The sequence below is a fragment of the Lactuca sativa genome, chromosome 5 (genome assembly GCF_002870075.4).
Source record: "Lactuca sativa cultivar Salinas chromosome 5, Lsat_Salinas_v11, whole genome shotgun sequence".
Lineage (NCBI taxonomy): Eukaryota > Viridiplantae > Streptophyta > Magnoliopsida > Asterales > Asteraceae > Lactuca > Lactuca sativa.
The window spans coordinates 122,932,674-122,949,403 of NC_056627.2; the positions used below are offsets into that span (position 1 = coordinate 122,932,674).

Genomic DNA, 16,730 nt, shown 5'->3' on the forward strand with positions numbered 1-16,730 from the left:
TTCGGTTTCGAAACGCTGCTCTAATTAAGTTCCGATTTTCGATAAAATTCGCTGTAAGTGTGCTACGCTTACGCAATTTTTAATATAGCTTTCAATAATTATAGGAATGTTATTAGGTCCTTAAAATAATTATTTGGGCTATTATTATGAGTTATATTGAGTGTTATTAACGCTTATATAATAATAATAATAGTCAGACAATTAATTTGTCGCGGTTATCGTTAGACTAAACCCTAGTGGTATCGATACTAGGTTTTATCGAAGAAATATCGTTTTGAGAGTATTGAAGCGCTATTCGAGTGCTGAGTCACCACCTTTCAAGTGAGTGCATAGTCCCTTTCAGATTACACATAGATATGAAGTATTTTATACAAATTACGTGCTATGTGTGCATATTTTCTAAATACTTGCTATCTATGCTGGATGAACGTTTTATACATGTTTTCAATGATTTAAACTGTATATGTATTTTATATCTACAAAATGTGTTGGGTAAAACATGGGTAGATGTATTAGTTGCTGTGTGATAAAATGAAATAATGAGAGACCTCGTTGTAGATGTTATTGATGATCCAGTCATCTAGCGGAGTATAGATGACGACCACAGACTATTCTAGACAGTCCAGTGGAACACTAGCAGGCTCGCAACCTGTAGATGTTTATTCGAACTGTGTGAACTGTGTGCTCACCAGGTGTACTCCATCCCCCACATGGTTGCCTTTAGGACTTTCATTGCCAAGGAATCCCCTTAGCAGTAGTGTCCATCCCAATGATAGTCCTTAGACTAGGTCCCTTGTGTTAGATGTTTTAGGGACGTAATGTGAGGATAACGGGAATGGGTAATTGGGTTGATTGTTTGATGTTTGAAAATAATAATTATATTATTGTGGGTTGAAAACCCTATGTGCTCACCAGGTTTCCCAACCTGACCCACTCAGTTTATTTATATCACAGGTGTTGATATGAAGTCACATTACACTGAGAGATTTAAAGAGATGTAGATCACTAGTGTAAATAAATGTAAGTTCTGTTTATGCTTATGTTTCTGTATTAACGATGACATCCCAAAAGTTTTAAAATGAATAAAATACGTTTCTTCGAAAATGTTTTAATAATGTATTTGATCATGTTTTTCTGGGAACAAATTCTGCAACACTTTTATTAAAAGAGATACTCTGATTTTTATAAAGCATAAACAAAATCGGTCTTTTCTGGCCGTGAAAATGGGGATGTCACAGTTGGTATCAGAGCATTAGTTTAAGCGAACTAGGAATATGGATTTATTTCTAGACTTAAACTTTGAATGCTAAGCGATGATTGTGAGGTGTGAGCACTAGATTATTTTAGGAATTATGCCTAAAATGCTTTTATGTGCTAAATGCTTTGTGCCTTATATGCTATTAGTTATTCGAATCTATGGTCTGATGCCGACCGGATCTGGAAACCTTATGTGTTTAGGATTCTAAACGTACGACTACGATATTAGAACTAGCATGTAAACGTTTCGGAGTGATAAGGATGATTTAAACGTCAATCCTAAGTAAAGGTCTAGATTCACCTTATTTGGTGTATAGATCAAGATGGCAAGGACCCGTAGCGGAAACGTAAATACAAATGAGAATAGGAACCAACCCCCAGTGGTTCAGCAAATACCTGTTGTAAAAGAAGTTGCACCTGGGCCAATCACGATGACCGGAGTACAAGCAATGGTGCGGATAATGCTAGATCAATAGATGGAAGAAACAAGGCGTTTACTTCAACAAAGTAAGGACGAACTTACTGTGCCATTACGTCAGACACCCACTCTTGAGGCGACCATCTGGGTTGCTAAGTCTGTTGATGAAGTGATCAATGGTAGTATCGCCAGCAAGGTTGAGGTTGGCAAGAAGAGGAAATTTGAGGGTTCTTCAAGGTCTGCCAAGAACAACATGTCCTCGAAGTCTGGAGGAGTAGGTGAAGCAAAATGGTGTGACAAGTATGGAAGGAAACACAATGGTAGATGCCCTAAGGAAGTAACCTACTTCAAATGCAGGAAGACTGGTCACTATGCCCACGAATTCCCAACCGAGGAAGAAGTTTACTTTAAGTGTAGTAAAGAGGGACACTTCAAGCAAGAATGTCCAATAAGAGCTACAAAACCAAGTGTACCACCGAAGCACCATGGGAGAGTAACTTGTTTTAAGTGTGGAAAGCATGGGCACTACACTGATGAGTGTACATTCAACACCAGGGTGTGTTACGAATGTAATGAGGAAGGGCACCTCAAGCAAGACTGCCCAAAAAGAAAAGGATTTACAAAGCCAAAGGCACCACAGAAGAACTATGGGAGATGCTATGAAGAAGTGACTTCTTTTAAGTGTGGGAAGAATGAGCATTACACCAATATCTGTACATCCAGCAAGAGGTTCTATTACGAATGTAGGAACAATGGACATATATCAAAGGATTGCCCAAAGAAAAGTGAAGCAGCAAGAGTGAATGCACCTCCAAAGCCAAGAAGCATCCCTAACGAAGCAGCTGACAACGCAATGAAGAGTAAGGATTGATATCCAAAGGTCGAGTTATGATGTAGCCTATTAGAGGCATAGTCTAGGGTGAACTTGAACACCTATGTAATAGTTTCAAGGAATAATAAAAACCTTTGTTTTGATATTTGATGTGTTAAGCTGTTATGTGATTTTCTTGTGTGGTGACTTGGAAAACTGTGGGACAATACTTGGGACGAGTATGAGTAGTTGTGAATGGTAGTAGAGGCCTATACTACCGGAAGCACAGGACTCACACTTGGATCTGGGAAAGTCACAAGGTTACCAAGAAGCTAGTAATTGATTTTGTTTTATTCAAGTATGTCCTTACCATTGTTTTGGTAATGACTAAGAAGATTGTTGTTATCTCGACCATAGTGGTCATATCGCATTGAGTACGACTACGATGACTATGTTGCGTGGTTCAGGGAACCGAGTTCGATGTAGTATCCGACTTAAACCAAACGATTGAAATCAAAGCGGTCAATAGAAATATCGCGCTCGTTGATTAAAGAAGTTGATAGCTAGAAATGCCTAATGTTAAAGTGTGATTATATCACATTAGAACATGAAGGAAGGCATAGTCTGTTTTAGAATTTAACTCTAAGAGACCTAAGTCTAAGTGTTGCAACATATGATGATAGGTCATTAGAATATGACACATCGATCCATAGTAGTAATAAAAGAACTCATCTCAAGTTCGTATCTAGTAAGGATTGAGATTGTGACTTGAAGGTCATAATTTGGAGTCTAACCTGAAGCAGAGAGCAGATGCACGATCGAGTACTGCTTACAGTCAATGAGTCTAAGAGATATACTTGAAGGAATATAGAAGTTATAATTATTACCTAGGATGAAGAGATGACGTATGGAGTCATTATACGATCCCTGTTTCATTGATGATTCTGGGACGTAATCATCCTAAGGGGGAGATAAATGTAACGCCCGTAGATCCGGGCTAGTCAATTTAGAGGCAATAGGGGTCGAAAACGACATTTCGACAAAAGATTATTTAGAATAAATAATCTTAACCAAGTTGTAGAATAGGTCACAAGGTTTCTGTACATATAAAGAACGCCGAAATCCGAGTTATAACGAAGAAGTTATGACCCGTCGAAGTTTCACGACGGAACCGGCACAACACCGGGAAGCGTAAATAGTGAATTTATGATAGAGTGAGATTTAGCCTTAGCGATCTAAACAAAAGTCGTAGAGTATGTTAAACTAAGAACATCTATAAAAAGAACGCCCAAATCTGACTTCGTATGAAGAAGTTACGATTTTTCGAAGTTTCAGATTAGTAGTGTACAGCCCGAAATTCGAATATTAGATCGAGCAATTTTGAGCCGACACGACCTAAACGAGAATCAAAGGTATCGTTAAAAGTAGCGTAACGAGAAAAATATGGGCAAAAACGGATGTAAGATGAAGAAGTTATAAGGATTTAACGGACCAATCCTGTCCCGGTCCGTTAATAATATAAAATTTAAAATCGATTCGGAATTAGCCGACGAAGTCTAAACGAAAGTTGTAGAGTATGTTCCCACCTTCGCGTGGATATCAAGAACGTCGAAAACGGAGCTCGTATGCGAAGGTTACGAATTTTTAAAGTTTATGATCGAATTTGCGAAGGCTGATAAGGAATTGATGACGTGGCGCGTTATGGGCCATCCATCGCTGATCAGATCTCGCTTCGGATCATGCCACGAAGCCTCGCTATTACGCCCCACGTACGAAGAAGCTAAGCCCCACGTAACTTCGGTCTAATCCATCCGATGAGTGCAAGACAGCTGGGTCCGAGCTGGTGGTCTTATCCGAGGAGTACGCCCAGCGTAGTCCGAAGCCAGCAGCCTATAAATAGCTGCGAGGGCAGCCTTCATTTTCCACACCATTCTCCTTCTCTCTCTAAAATCTTTCTCTCTCCAAGGTCCCAAACCACCCCTAAGCCCTAGATAAAATCCCTAGCTCCCGAGGGAAGCCCCGAGGCTCCCAGAGTCCCGAGAAAAAGAGCCTTTTAGTTTCGAAACACTGCTCCAATTAAGTTCCGGTTTTCGATAAAATTTGCTGTAAGTGTGCTACGCTTACGCAATTTTTAATATAGCTTTCAAATAATTATAGTAATGTTATTAGGTCCTTAAAATAATTATTTGGGTTATTATTATGAGTTATATTGAGTGTTATTAACGCTTATATAATAATAATAATAGTCAGACAATTAATTTGTCGCGGTTATCGTTAGACTAAACCCTAGTGGTATCGATACTAGGTTTTATCGAAGGAATATCGTTTTGAGAGTATCGAAGCGTTATCCGAGTGTTGAGTCACCACCTTTCAAGTGAGTGCATAGTCCCTTTCAGGTTACACATAGATATGAAGTATTTTATATAAAGCTATATGTGCATATTTTCTGAATACTTGCTATCTATGCTGGATGAACGTTTTATACATGTTTTCAATGATTTAAATTGTATATGTATTTTATATCTACAAAATGTGTTGGGTAAAACATGGGTAGATGTATTAGTTGCTGTGTGATAAAATGAAATAATGAGAGACCTCGTTGTAGATGTTATTGATGATCCAGTCATCTAGCGGAGTATAGATGACGACCACAGACTATTCTAGACAGTCCAGTGGAACACTAGCAGGCTCGCAACCTGTAGGTGTTTATTCAAACTGTGTGTGTATTCTAACTGTGTGAACTGTGTGCTCACCAGGTGTACTCCATCCCCCACATGGTTGCCTTTAGGACTTTCATTGCCAAGGAATCCCCTTAGCAGTAGTGTCCATCCCAATGATAGTCCTTAGACTAGGTCCCTTGTGTTAGATGTTTTAGGGACGTAATGTGAGGATAACGGGAATGGGTAATTGGGTTGATTGTTTGATGTTTGAAAATAATAATTATATTATTGTGGGTTGAAAACCCTATGTGCTCACCAGGTTTCCCAACCTGACCCACTCAGTTTATTTATATCACAGGTGTTGATATGAAGTCACATTACACTGAGAGATTTAAAGAGATGTAGATCACTAGTGTAAATAAATGTAAGTTCTGTTTATGCTTATGTTTCTGTATTAACGATGACATCCCAAAAGTTTTAAAATGAATAAAATACGTTTCTTCGAAAATGTTTTAATAATGTATTTGATCATGTTTTTCTGGGAACAAATTCTGCAACACTTTTATTAAAAGAGATACTCTGATTTTTATAAAGCATAAACAAAATCGGTCTTTTCTGGCCGTGAAAATGGGGATGTCACAGTTGGTATCAGAGCATTAGTTTAAGCGAACTAGGAATATGGATTTATTTCTAGACTTAAACTTTGAATGCTAAGCGATGATTGTGAGGTGTGAGCACTAGATTATTTTAGGAATTATGCCTAAAATGCTTTTATGTGCTAAATGCTTTGTGCCTTATATGCTATTAGTTATTCGAATCTATGGTCTGATGCCGACCGGATCTGGAAACCTTATGTGTTTAGGATTCTAAACGTACGACTACGATATTAGAACTAGCATGTAAACGTTTCGGAGTGATAAGGATGATTTAAACGTCAATCCTAAGTAAAGGTCTAGATTCACCTTATTTGGTGTATAGATCAAGATGGCAAGGACCCGTAGCGGAAACGTAAATACAAATGAGAATAGGAACCAACCCCCAGTGGTTCAGCAAATACCTGTTGTAAAAGAAGTTGCACCTGGGCCAATCACGATGACCGGAGTACAAGCAATGGTGCGGATAATGCTAGATCAATAGATGGAAGAAACAAGGCGTTTACTTCAACAAAGTAAGGACGAACTTACTGTGCCATTACGTCAGACACCCACTCTTGAGGCGACCATCTAGGTTGCTAAGTCTGTTGATGAAGTGATCAATGGTAGTATCGCCAGCAAGGTTGAGGTTGGCAAGAAGAGGAAATTTGAGGGTTCTTCAAGGTCTGCCAAGAACAACATGTCCTCGAAGTCTGGAGGAGTAGGTGAAGCAAAATGGTGTGACAAGTATGGAAGGAAACACAATGGTAGATGCCCTAAGGAAGTAACCTACTTCAAATGCAGGAAGACTGGTCACTATGCCCACGAATGCCCAACCGAGGAAGAAGTTTACTTTAAGTGTAGTAAAGAGGGACACTTCAAGCAAGAATGTCCAATAAGAGCTACAAAACCAAGTGTACCACCGAAGCACCATGGGAGAGTAACTTGTTTTAAGTGTGGAAAGCATGGGCACTACACTGATGAGTGTACATTCAACACCAGGGTGTGTTACGAATGTAATGAGGAAGGGCACCTCAAGCAAGACTGCCCAAAAAGAAAAGGATTTACAAAGCCAAAGGCACCACAGAAGAACTATGGGAGATGCTATGAAGAAGTGACTTCTTTTAAGTGTGGGAAGAATGAGCATTACACCAATATCTGTACATCCAGCAAGAGGTTCTATTACGAATGTAGGAACAATGGACATATATCAAAGGATTGCCCAAAGAAAAGTGAAGCAGCAAGAGTGAATGCACCTCCAAAGCCAAGAGGCATCCCTAACGAAGCAGCTGACAACGCAATGAAGAGTAAGGATTGATATCCAAAGGTCGAGTTATGATGTAGCCTATTAGAGGCATAGTCTAGGGTGAACTTGAACACCTATGTAATAGTTTCAAGGAATAATAAAAACCTTTGTTTTGATATTTGATGTGTTAAGCTGTTATGTGATTTTCTTGTGTGGTGACTTGGAAAACTGCGGGACAATACTTGGGACGAGTATGAGTAGTTGTGAATGGTAGTAGAGGCCTATACTACCGGAAGCACAGGACTCACACTTGGATCTGGGAAAGTCACAAGGTTACCAAGAAGCTAGTAATTGATTTCGTTTTATTCAAGTATGTCCTTACCATTGTTTTGGTAATGACTAAGAAGATTGTTGTTATCTCGACCATAGTGGTCATATCGCATTGAGTACGACTACGATGACTATGTTGCGTGGTTCAGGGAACCGAGTTCGATGTAGTATCCGACTTAAACCAAACGATTGAAATCAAAGCGGTCAATAGAAATATCGCGCTCGTTGATTAAAGAAGTTGATAGCTAGAAATGCCTAATGTTAAAGTGTGATTATATCACATTAGAACATGAAGGAAGGCATAGTCTGTTTTAGAATTTAACTCTAAGAGACCTAAGTCTAAGTGTTGCAACATATGATGATAGGTCATTAGAATATGACACATCGATCCATAGTAGTAATAAAAGAACTCATCTCAAGTTCGTATCTAGTAAGGATTGAGATTGTGACTTGAAGGTCATAATTTGGAGTCTAACCTGAAGCAGAGAGCAGATGCACGATCGAGTACTGCTTACAGTCAATGAGTCTAAGAGATATACTTGAAGGAATATAGAAGTTATAATTATTACCTAGGATGAAGAGATGACGTATGGAGTCATTATACGATCCCTGTTTCATTGATGATTCTGGGACGTAATCATCCTAAGGGGGAGATAAATGTAACGCCCGTAGATCCGGGCTAGTCAATTTAGAGGCAATAGGGGTCGAAAACGACATTTCGACAAAAGATTATTTAGAATAAATAATCTTAACCAAGTTGTAGAATAGGTCACAAGGTTTCTGTACATATAAAGAACGCCGAAATCCGAGTTATAACGAAGAAGTTATGACCCGTCGAAGTTTCACGACGGAACCGGCACAACACCGGGAAGCGTAAATAGTGAATTTATGATAGAGTGAGATTTAGCCTTAGCGATCTAAACAAAAGTCGTAGAGTATGTTAAACTAAGAACATCTATAAAAAGAATGCCCAAATCTGACTTCGTATGAAGAAGTTACGATTTTTCGAAGTTTCAGATTAGTAGTGTACAGCCCGAAATTCGAATATTAGATCGAGCAATTTTGAGCCGACACGACCTAAACGAGAATCAAAGGTATCGTTAAAAGTAGCGTAACGAGAAAAATATGGGCAAAAACGGATGTAAGATGAAGAAGTTATAAGGATTTAACGGACCAATCCTGTCCCGGTCCGTTAATAATATAAAATTTAAAATCGATTCGGAATTAGCCGACGAAGTCTAAACGAAAGTTGTAGAGTATGTTCCCACCTTCGCGTGGATATCAAGAACGTCGAAAACGGAGCTCGTATGCGAAGGTTACGAATTTTTAAAGTTTATGATCGAATTTGCGAAGGCTGATAAGGAATTGATGACGTGGCGCGTTATGGGCCATCCATCGCTGATCAGATCTCGCTTCGGATCATGCCACGAAGCCTCGCTATTACGCCCCACGTACGAAGAAGCTAAGCCCCACGTAACTTCGGTCTAATCCATCCGATGAGTGCAAGACAGCTGGGTCCGAGCTGGTGGTCTTATCCGAGGAGTACGCCCAGCGTAGTCCGAAGCCAGCAGCCTATAAATAGCTGCGAGGGCAGCCTTCATTTTCCACACCATTCTCCTTCTCTCTCTAAAATCTTTCTCTCTCCAAGGTCCCAAACCACCCCTAAGCCCTAGATAAAATCCCTAGCTCCCGAGGGAAGCCCCGAGGCTCCCAGAGTCCCGAGAAAAAGAGCCTTTTAGTTTCGAAACACTGCTCCAATTAAGTTCCGGTTTTCGATAAAATTTGCTGTAAGTGTGCTACGCTTACGCAATTTTTAATATAGCTTTCAAATAATTATAGTAATGTTATTAGGTCCTTAAAATAATTATTTGGGTTATTATTATGAGTTATATTGAGTGTTATTAACGCTTATATAATAATAATAATAGTCAGACAATTAATTTGTCGCGGTTATCGTTAGACTAAACCCTAGTGGTATCGATACTAGGTTTTATCGAAGGAATATCGTTTTGAGAGTATCGAAGCGTTGTCCGAGTGTTGAGTCACCACCTTTCAAGTGAGTGCATAGTCCCTTTCAGGTTACACATAGATATGAAGTATTTTATATAAAGCTATATGTGCATATTTTCTGAATACTTGCTATCTATGCTGGATGAACGTTTTATACATGTTTTCAATGATTTAAATTGTATATGTATTTTATATCTACAAAATGTGTTGGGTAAAACATGGGTAGATGTATTAGTTGCTGTGTGATAAAATGAAATAATGAGAGACCTCGTTGTAGATGTTATTGATGATCCAGTCATCTAGCGGAGTATAGATGACGACCACAGACTATTCTAGACAGTCCAGTGGAACACTAGCAGGCTCGCAACCTGTAGGTGTTTATTCAAACTGTGTGTGTATTCTAACTGTGTGAACTGTGTGCTCACCAGGTGTACTCCATCCCCCACATGGTTGCCTTTAGGACTTTCATTGCCAAGGAATCCCCTTAGCAGTAGTGTCCATCCCAATGATAGTCCTTAGACTAGGTCCCTTGTGTTAGATGTTTTAGGGACGTAATGTGAGGATAACGGGAATGGGTAATTGGGTTGATTGTTTGATGTTTGAAAATAATAATTATATTATTGTGGGTTGAAAACCCTATGTGCTCACCAGGTTTCCCAACCTGACCCACTCAGTTTATTTATATCACAGGTGTTGATATGAAGTCACATTACACTAAGAGATCTAAAGAGATGTAGATCACTAGTGTAAATAAATGTAAGTTCTGTTTATGCTTATGTTTCTGTATTAACGATGACATCCTAAACGTTTTAAAATGAATGAAATACGTTTCTTCGAAAATGTTTTAATAACGTATTTGATCATGTTTTTCTGGGAACAAATTCCGCAACACTTTTATTAAAAGAGATACTCTGATTTTTGTAAAGCATAAACAAAATCGGTCTTTTCTGGCCGTGAAAATGGGGATGTCACATTTACCCTATTGGCAAGATACCCTTTCACCCCTCTCTTCCTAGATAGGTAACCACCCACTATAAGTACTCCTGGTGTAGACGTACCTAGTAACAAACGAATACCCACGCAAAGACAAGTTCAGTGATTGACACCTACCGGGTTCAGGATGCATTCCCACAAAGGACAACCCAACCACCCGCCTAATTGCCAACGATCCACAATTTTCGTACACCATGCTCCAATCCTCAACACCCTCGCAATTCAAGCACCACCCCCATATGAGCCACAAGTAACCCGATTTGACTCCCGGTTACTTACTCTCTGTCATGGAGTAATGGAGACTGGAGGCAAAGCCCGATATACGATAATGTAAATCCGACTCCCTATGAATAGCAAGAACACCATTCCAAAGCCTATGGGACCAACCAATAGAACTAGAGAACCGCACAACCCGTCTATGCTTTATAAAGGAGGAAGTGACCACCCTGAGACAACTCCCAATTACAACTGAGACTAGGACAACTTTGGTAGAACAAGGAGCAGAAGGGGCTGCTCATGAAATGAGTAAAATGGCCGTGTACTTTGTGCACCATTTCGGCATAGGGGAATCCCCACACTATTCGTCTGTGTCACACCCCCAAACCAAGGATGGCGGAAACGTCCGGGGGTGGAGGACTTCATGTACAGTATCACAACAACGTGTATAATAGTGCTCAAAGTAAATACAACCATCATAAATATAATTGAAAAAGTTACACCAAAGTATATGTTTACATGTTTCAAAATCAATTACATTATGATGACAAAAATAAATTGTTGACGTTATAACGTCCCATCCTCAAAGCGCTGAAGTTTTCCTGTTTCACTGACTTCCTGAGAATACAAGTAGTTTTGAAAGAGTGTCAACAATTAAGTTGGTGAGTTCATAAGAGTTTTGTTTGAAGTAGAAACCATTTTCCTTGTAAAATCGATAGAGTTTGATTTCCATAAAATCCAATATTTTCTAAGTTAAGTATGAACAGAATATTTCTATATGATGCGTTAATGAACCCTAGAATGACCCGTAGATTTCCCTTATAATCGTCCAGCATATATAAGTTATATAAGATTTAGGTTAGATAAAACGTTGAATATAGTGGGTCTGCCCTAGGTCCACAACCCAACGAGGAACAGGAGATGAGGCGGGCACCACCAGTTCTAAGCCAATCCAAACTAAATTCTTGTATGACTCAAGCATATACGCTCAACGATTATAGTTGAAGTCTAACAATGCGAAAATTTAAAGTGGACTTAAATCCAGAAACCGGAACCAAACCCTAGTGTAGTGTATGAAATAGTAATAGCGACTTTGAACATAAACTATACATATCATAGTTCATCGGATAGTGATAGTGACTAGTGAACATGAACTATGCATATTATAGTTTACCAAAAGTGGTGGTGATGGTGAATTCCTTTCTTGTAATTAAGTTCATAGTGTAGATGAAACATAAACTATACCTATTATAGTTTATCCCTTTGTTTGTAATATATATGCCATAACTATACCGATTATAACTAGCGTGTTCGTTTGTGGGGGGTATAATGGCTTAACTATACTTATTATAGTTTATCATAATTATCCATAGTGGTAATAACTCTTTTGTATGTGTAAAACCTTTAATCATGTGTTTGTTATGTAAAATAACCCTAAACTATACCTATTATAGTTTATTAATTATTTGTGTGGGTAGTGAGCATAAGCCTTACTTGTCATAATTTACCAATGTTTATATTTTAATGGATATAGCCTTGTAATATCATTTATATATTTACCATACTTGTGGAGGTATAAATCCATTTGTTTTCTGATGTATGTCTATATAAGAATACGAAATTGTCATATATTGTAACAACACATAATCACATAATGATGTATACCTTGCTCAACATGTTACAAGGTGAAATGAAATTTATAGTGTTTTTCTGTTAATAACATTTTCTGTAACTGTTATTGGAAAAATTGTAGAAAAATCATAAAATGTCCAAATCAAGTTCTGTAACTTCTGAGAGTTTGGAAAATGAGTCTAGTTTGTTCATAATTTTTATTATAATTTTTAATGACCTCTTACTTGTGTGAAAAAGTCCATAATCACAGACTGGTCCGGATTGATGTTTGAAATGATAGGCAGTTTTGTAAAAATCACCATAAATTGTAGAAAAATCGTATGGAGATGTGCAAGTAGTCATTTTAAAGCTAAGAAGTGGAACTACATGCACCTAAAACAGTTTTGAAAACTAAAATTTTTAAGTTGTCCAAAACAGTCAGTGAATGGAGTTGAACTTTTCTGATGAAGGCTGTTAGAAAAGTTTAGTTATGTTCTTGGTGTTTTAACTTGTATTCCCCCCCTAAAAACTTGAGAAAACATGAAAATGTAGGGGTATGAACTCACCTTGAGTGATTTCAGTAGGTAAGTGTTGAAGAAGAGAAGTGTTCAACCCAAGAACACTTGAAGAATCACTTGAAGATTCGAAGATCTAACAAGAATGTGATGATGTTTGAGTAAGCAATCTTTGATTTTGAGTAGGAGGATGTGTAATAATCATAAGAAAGATGATGATACTTACTAATTGTAGGAGAAGAGTCTTGGAGTATGCCTTGAAATTCTCGAATTAGAGAGAAAAAGATGAGAGAGTTTGGAGTGTGATTCTTGATAAAAATGAGAGAATGATTAAAGTGTGAGGAGAGAGGATGGATGTTCCAGCCCTAAGAACGTGGGAATAGTTGAAAATAGTGAGAAAGGACCTATGAAGTGACTAAGGATGGGCTGGTGGTGAATAGTGACATGGAGTGGGTATGAGAGTGGTTGCTTGTGTCATAGAAATAAGTAAAGTCAACACTCTACCTTTGTACTTCACCCACTCTCTTTTGGATAAGGTTTTATCCTTAAAAATGTGATTAATTAATAGTTAAGGGTCCTTATATGTTAAAATAAAGTTTTGGGTGAAATCCCGTGTTAAAATAATTAAAAACGGGCCTAAAATGCGAATTTAGTCGAAAACCGGGAGAAAAAGCGTTCCCAGCGAGACCTCTCGGTCCTAGGCCGAGGTTCGGTCCCTAGGCCGAGGTTCGGTCCTTGCTGGTGCTGAGCCGGAAACGAAGTGCGAACCAGAAGAAGAAGGCGAAGGCGAGGGGCTCAGTCCGAAGGCTCGGTCCGAAGGGTCAGAAGCGAAGGTTCGGTTCGGTTCTTTGAGTGGGGTTCGGTTCGGTTCTTTGAGTGAGGTTCGGTTCGGTTCAGCAGCCTTCTTCATCAGGAGGGTTCGGTTCCTAAGGGGACTTTCGGTTCCTAAGAGGGGTTTCGGTTCCTAAGAGGACTTTCGGGTCCTAAGAGGGGTTTCGGTTCCTCAAGCCCGTTTTTCGCGTAGACTTCCGCTTTTGGGCTGTTTTCGCCAAATTCGAGGGTCGGAATGCCCCGAGTGATTATAGAAAGTTGGGAGAGATTTCGAGAGAGATTTGAGAGAGATTCCACATACTCAGAGAGATTTGGGAGAGATTTGACATTCTTGGAGAGATTTCACATACAAAGAGATATTTGGGAGAGATTTCACATACTTAGAGAGATTTGGGAGAGATTTGACATTCTTGGAGAGATTTCACATACAGAGAGATATTTGGGAGAGATTTCACATACTTAGAGAGATTTGGGAGAGATTTGACATTCTTGGAGAGATTTCACATACAGAGAGATATTTGGGAGAGATTTCACATACTTAGAGAGATTTGGGAGAGATTTGACATTCTTAGAGAGATTTCACATACAAAGAGTTATTTGGGAGAGATTTCACATACTTAGAGAGATTTGGGAGAGATTTGACATTCTTGGAGAGATTTCACATACAGAGAGATATTTGGGAGAGATTTCACATACTTAGAGAGATTTGGGAGAGATTTGACATTTTTGGAGAGATTTCTCATACAAAGAGATATTTGGGAGAGATTTCACATACTTAGAGAGATTTGGGAGAGATTTGACATTCTTGGAGAGATTTCTCATACAAAGAGATATTTGGGAGAGATTTCTCATACTTAGAGAGATTTGGGAGAGATTTGACATTCTTGGAGAGATTTCTCATACAAAGAGATATTTGGGAGAGATTTCTCATACTTAGAGAGATTTGGGAGAGATTTGACATTCTTGGAGAGATTTCTCATACAAAGAGATATTTGGGAGAGATTTCTCATACTTAGAGAGATTTGGGAGAGATTTGACATTCTTGGAGAGATTTCTCATACAAAGAGATAGAGTGAAAACGATTGAGAGCGGTTTCGTGTGTGATGAATGTGACTATCTGGCTTCGCAATGCAAGGTCCGTAAGCCCCGTTAAGCCTTGTTTAAGGATCTTGCATACTCCCGATGATTATGCAACATTGTTTTATCAGTTTGGCTCGCCACGTACCACAATTTTTGGTTAAGGAGATCTAGATGTACGCACTTTTCGATTTATGATCTCTCATTAGAATAGAGAGTTGTTTAGAAATTACATAACGTAAACTCTAGTACTTACGGGCAAATTGAGTTGACCGGTTTGACTTGTTGACTTTATTTGACTTAGAATTGACCAGAATTTGACGGTTGTCACAGTCGGAGGCTTGTAATGTTTTAAACCGCAGCCAGTAATGGTAACCCAAGAGAGGTATGCCCTCCAAGAATCTGTGTGATATAAATCTAATCATTGTATAGGTGGCCATACCATATCCTGATAAAACATAACATTCATGCGATGCTTAATTCCACTCTCAATCGTAAACATAAGGATGTAGGTCAAAAACAAAGAGAAACGTATAACAAAACATGTGATTTATATGCGTACATGCATAAGTTCATATCTATAATAATAGATAAGATATGACTAGAAATAACGATAGTTACTCACGAACCTGTTTCCCATCATGCAACAGAATCGTGTCCTCTCATGAGAACAACCAACACCCCGACGAAGCACCGACCCTACGAATAGATTCCGCCACCTTCCAAACCAGTGTAACGGCTGCCATGGTAGCTGTCATGGCATACCTCAATGCCAATAACACAAACAAAAATGGAAGCGGTCTCGATAATTTCAACCGAGATAATAACCAAGGAAACCAACGAAGGACAGCTTACCAAGACACCCTAAACTCCAAACCCAAGGTCATGAAGTGAAAGTTCAAGAACGAAGAAGGAGGCAGTTCAACTCAGAGGCTTACCACAAGGCAACAAGCGGGAGCAGTCCTTACCCCTACTAACCCCACTCCTCCCCCGTCGAGAAATTCATATCTTGGGAATTTTCTATTGGATTAATGTCTAAGTCCATAAAACGTGCCTTTGTGTATGATTCAACAAGTAGTAGAACAAGCCATATGAGTCGAAGTTTATCCATTCCTTTTACCTTCGGGATAAAAGCGATATCTGTGGGCCCCTTGATGATTTGGTGATGACAAATGTAAGTGCTCGGCTAGGCCTGGACTGATTTGATTTGTTCAATTAGTCAGTCGTCATAAATTGGAAATCAGGAAACAACAAATGGACAGAGAGAATGATTATAATCCATGTCTCAGTCCATATGATATCTAGAATGGAGGAATCTATGATTTCTTATTTAATGGACAAGTTATTGACAAAGGTCAAAGATCATCGGCAAGGTCAGAGTTTGACAGAAGCTTTTGAGAGCTACGATTTCCAGTCGGTTCTTGAAGTCATACTTGCAATAATAGTTTTTGACTTATCCAAGTGGGAGACTATTGGATTAATGTCTAAGTCCATAACTATAGTTGGTAAGACTTGACCCGACCCAGCATGGTCCATTTAGGTTGCATGGCATCATGCATTTGGGTAGACTATAACGAGAGAAATAACACTTAAGGTTTGTTAATATATTATAAGTTCTAATATATTAAGATTATTTAATTAGTATTGATCAAGAATTAATCTAGGATTAATTAAGTGATCAAAAGAAGACTAATTAAATATATGGGTTGATTGTGTAAATCATCCATACTTGTATAGTGGGCTAATGCTCCATGGATTATCAAGTTGGGCTAAAACCCATAGGATGCTCCATGGACGCTCCATGATGTATTTGAACCCATGGATCCAAGGAAATGGAAAGCCATGACAATTAGGGTTTACCCTAATTATGACACTATATAAAGATCTTATTGGTGACAAAATTGGGACTAGAGAATATGTGAAAGGGCTAGCCGATTTTATGAAGTGTGGAATTCTCTCTAATCTATTCCAAGTGTATTTGGTGTTGTGTGAACCATTTGAGGTATCACACTTGAGGCACTAGGCACTCAAGCTTCATGAAGACATTCTACATGAAAGAGGTATGTAATTCTAACTTAATATATTCATATGAATCAATGTTATTATGCTAGTTAGGATGAATA

General features: G+C 38.7%; 1 protein-coding gene across 1 annotated transcript; it reads left to right on the top strand.

The window, feature by feature from the left end:
* The first annotated feature begins 1,733 nt into the window (after window positions 1–1,733).
* LOC111883384 (uncharacterized) lies at window positions 1,734–2,546 on the top strand. The gene is made up of 2 exons (XM_023879713.2): window positions 1,734–2,231; window positions 2,316–2,546. Exons 1-2 carry the CDS (start codon window positions 1,734–1,736, stop codon window positions 2,544–2,546), a joined length of 729 nt encoding a protein of 242 aa, XP_023735481.2.
* Window positions 2,547–16,730: the final 14,184 nt, after the last annotated feature.

Bases quoted from the DNA above. Each gene is read 5' to 3' on its own strand.
- LOC111883384 (XM_023879713.2), top strand. From the start codon at position 1,734: ATGGAAGAAACAAGGCGTTTACTTCAACAAAGTAAGGACGAACTTACT. The intron at 2,232-2,315 runs GTGTGTTACGAA...AAGGCACCACAG, and splicing joins AGTGTACATTCAACACCAGG to AAGAACTATGGGAGATGCTA.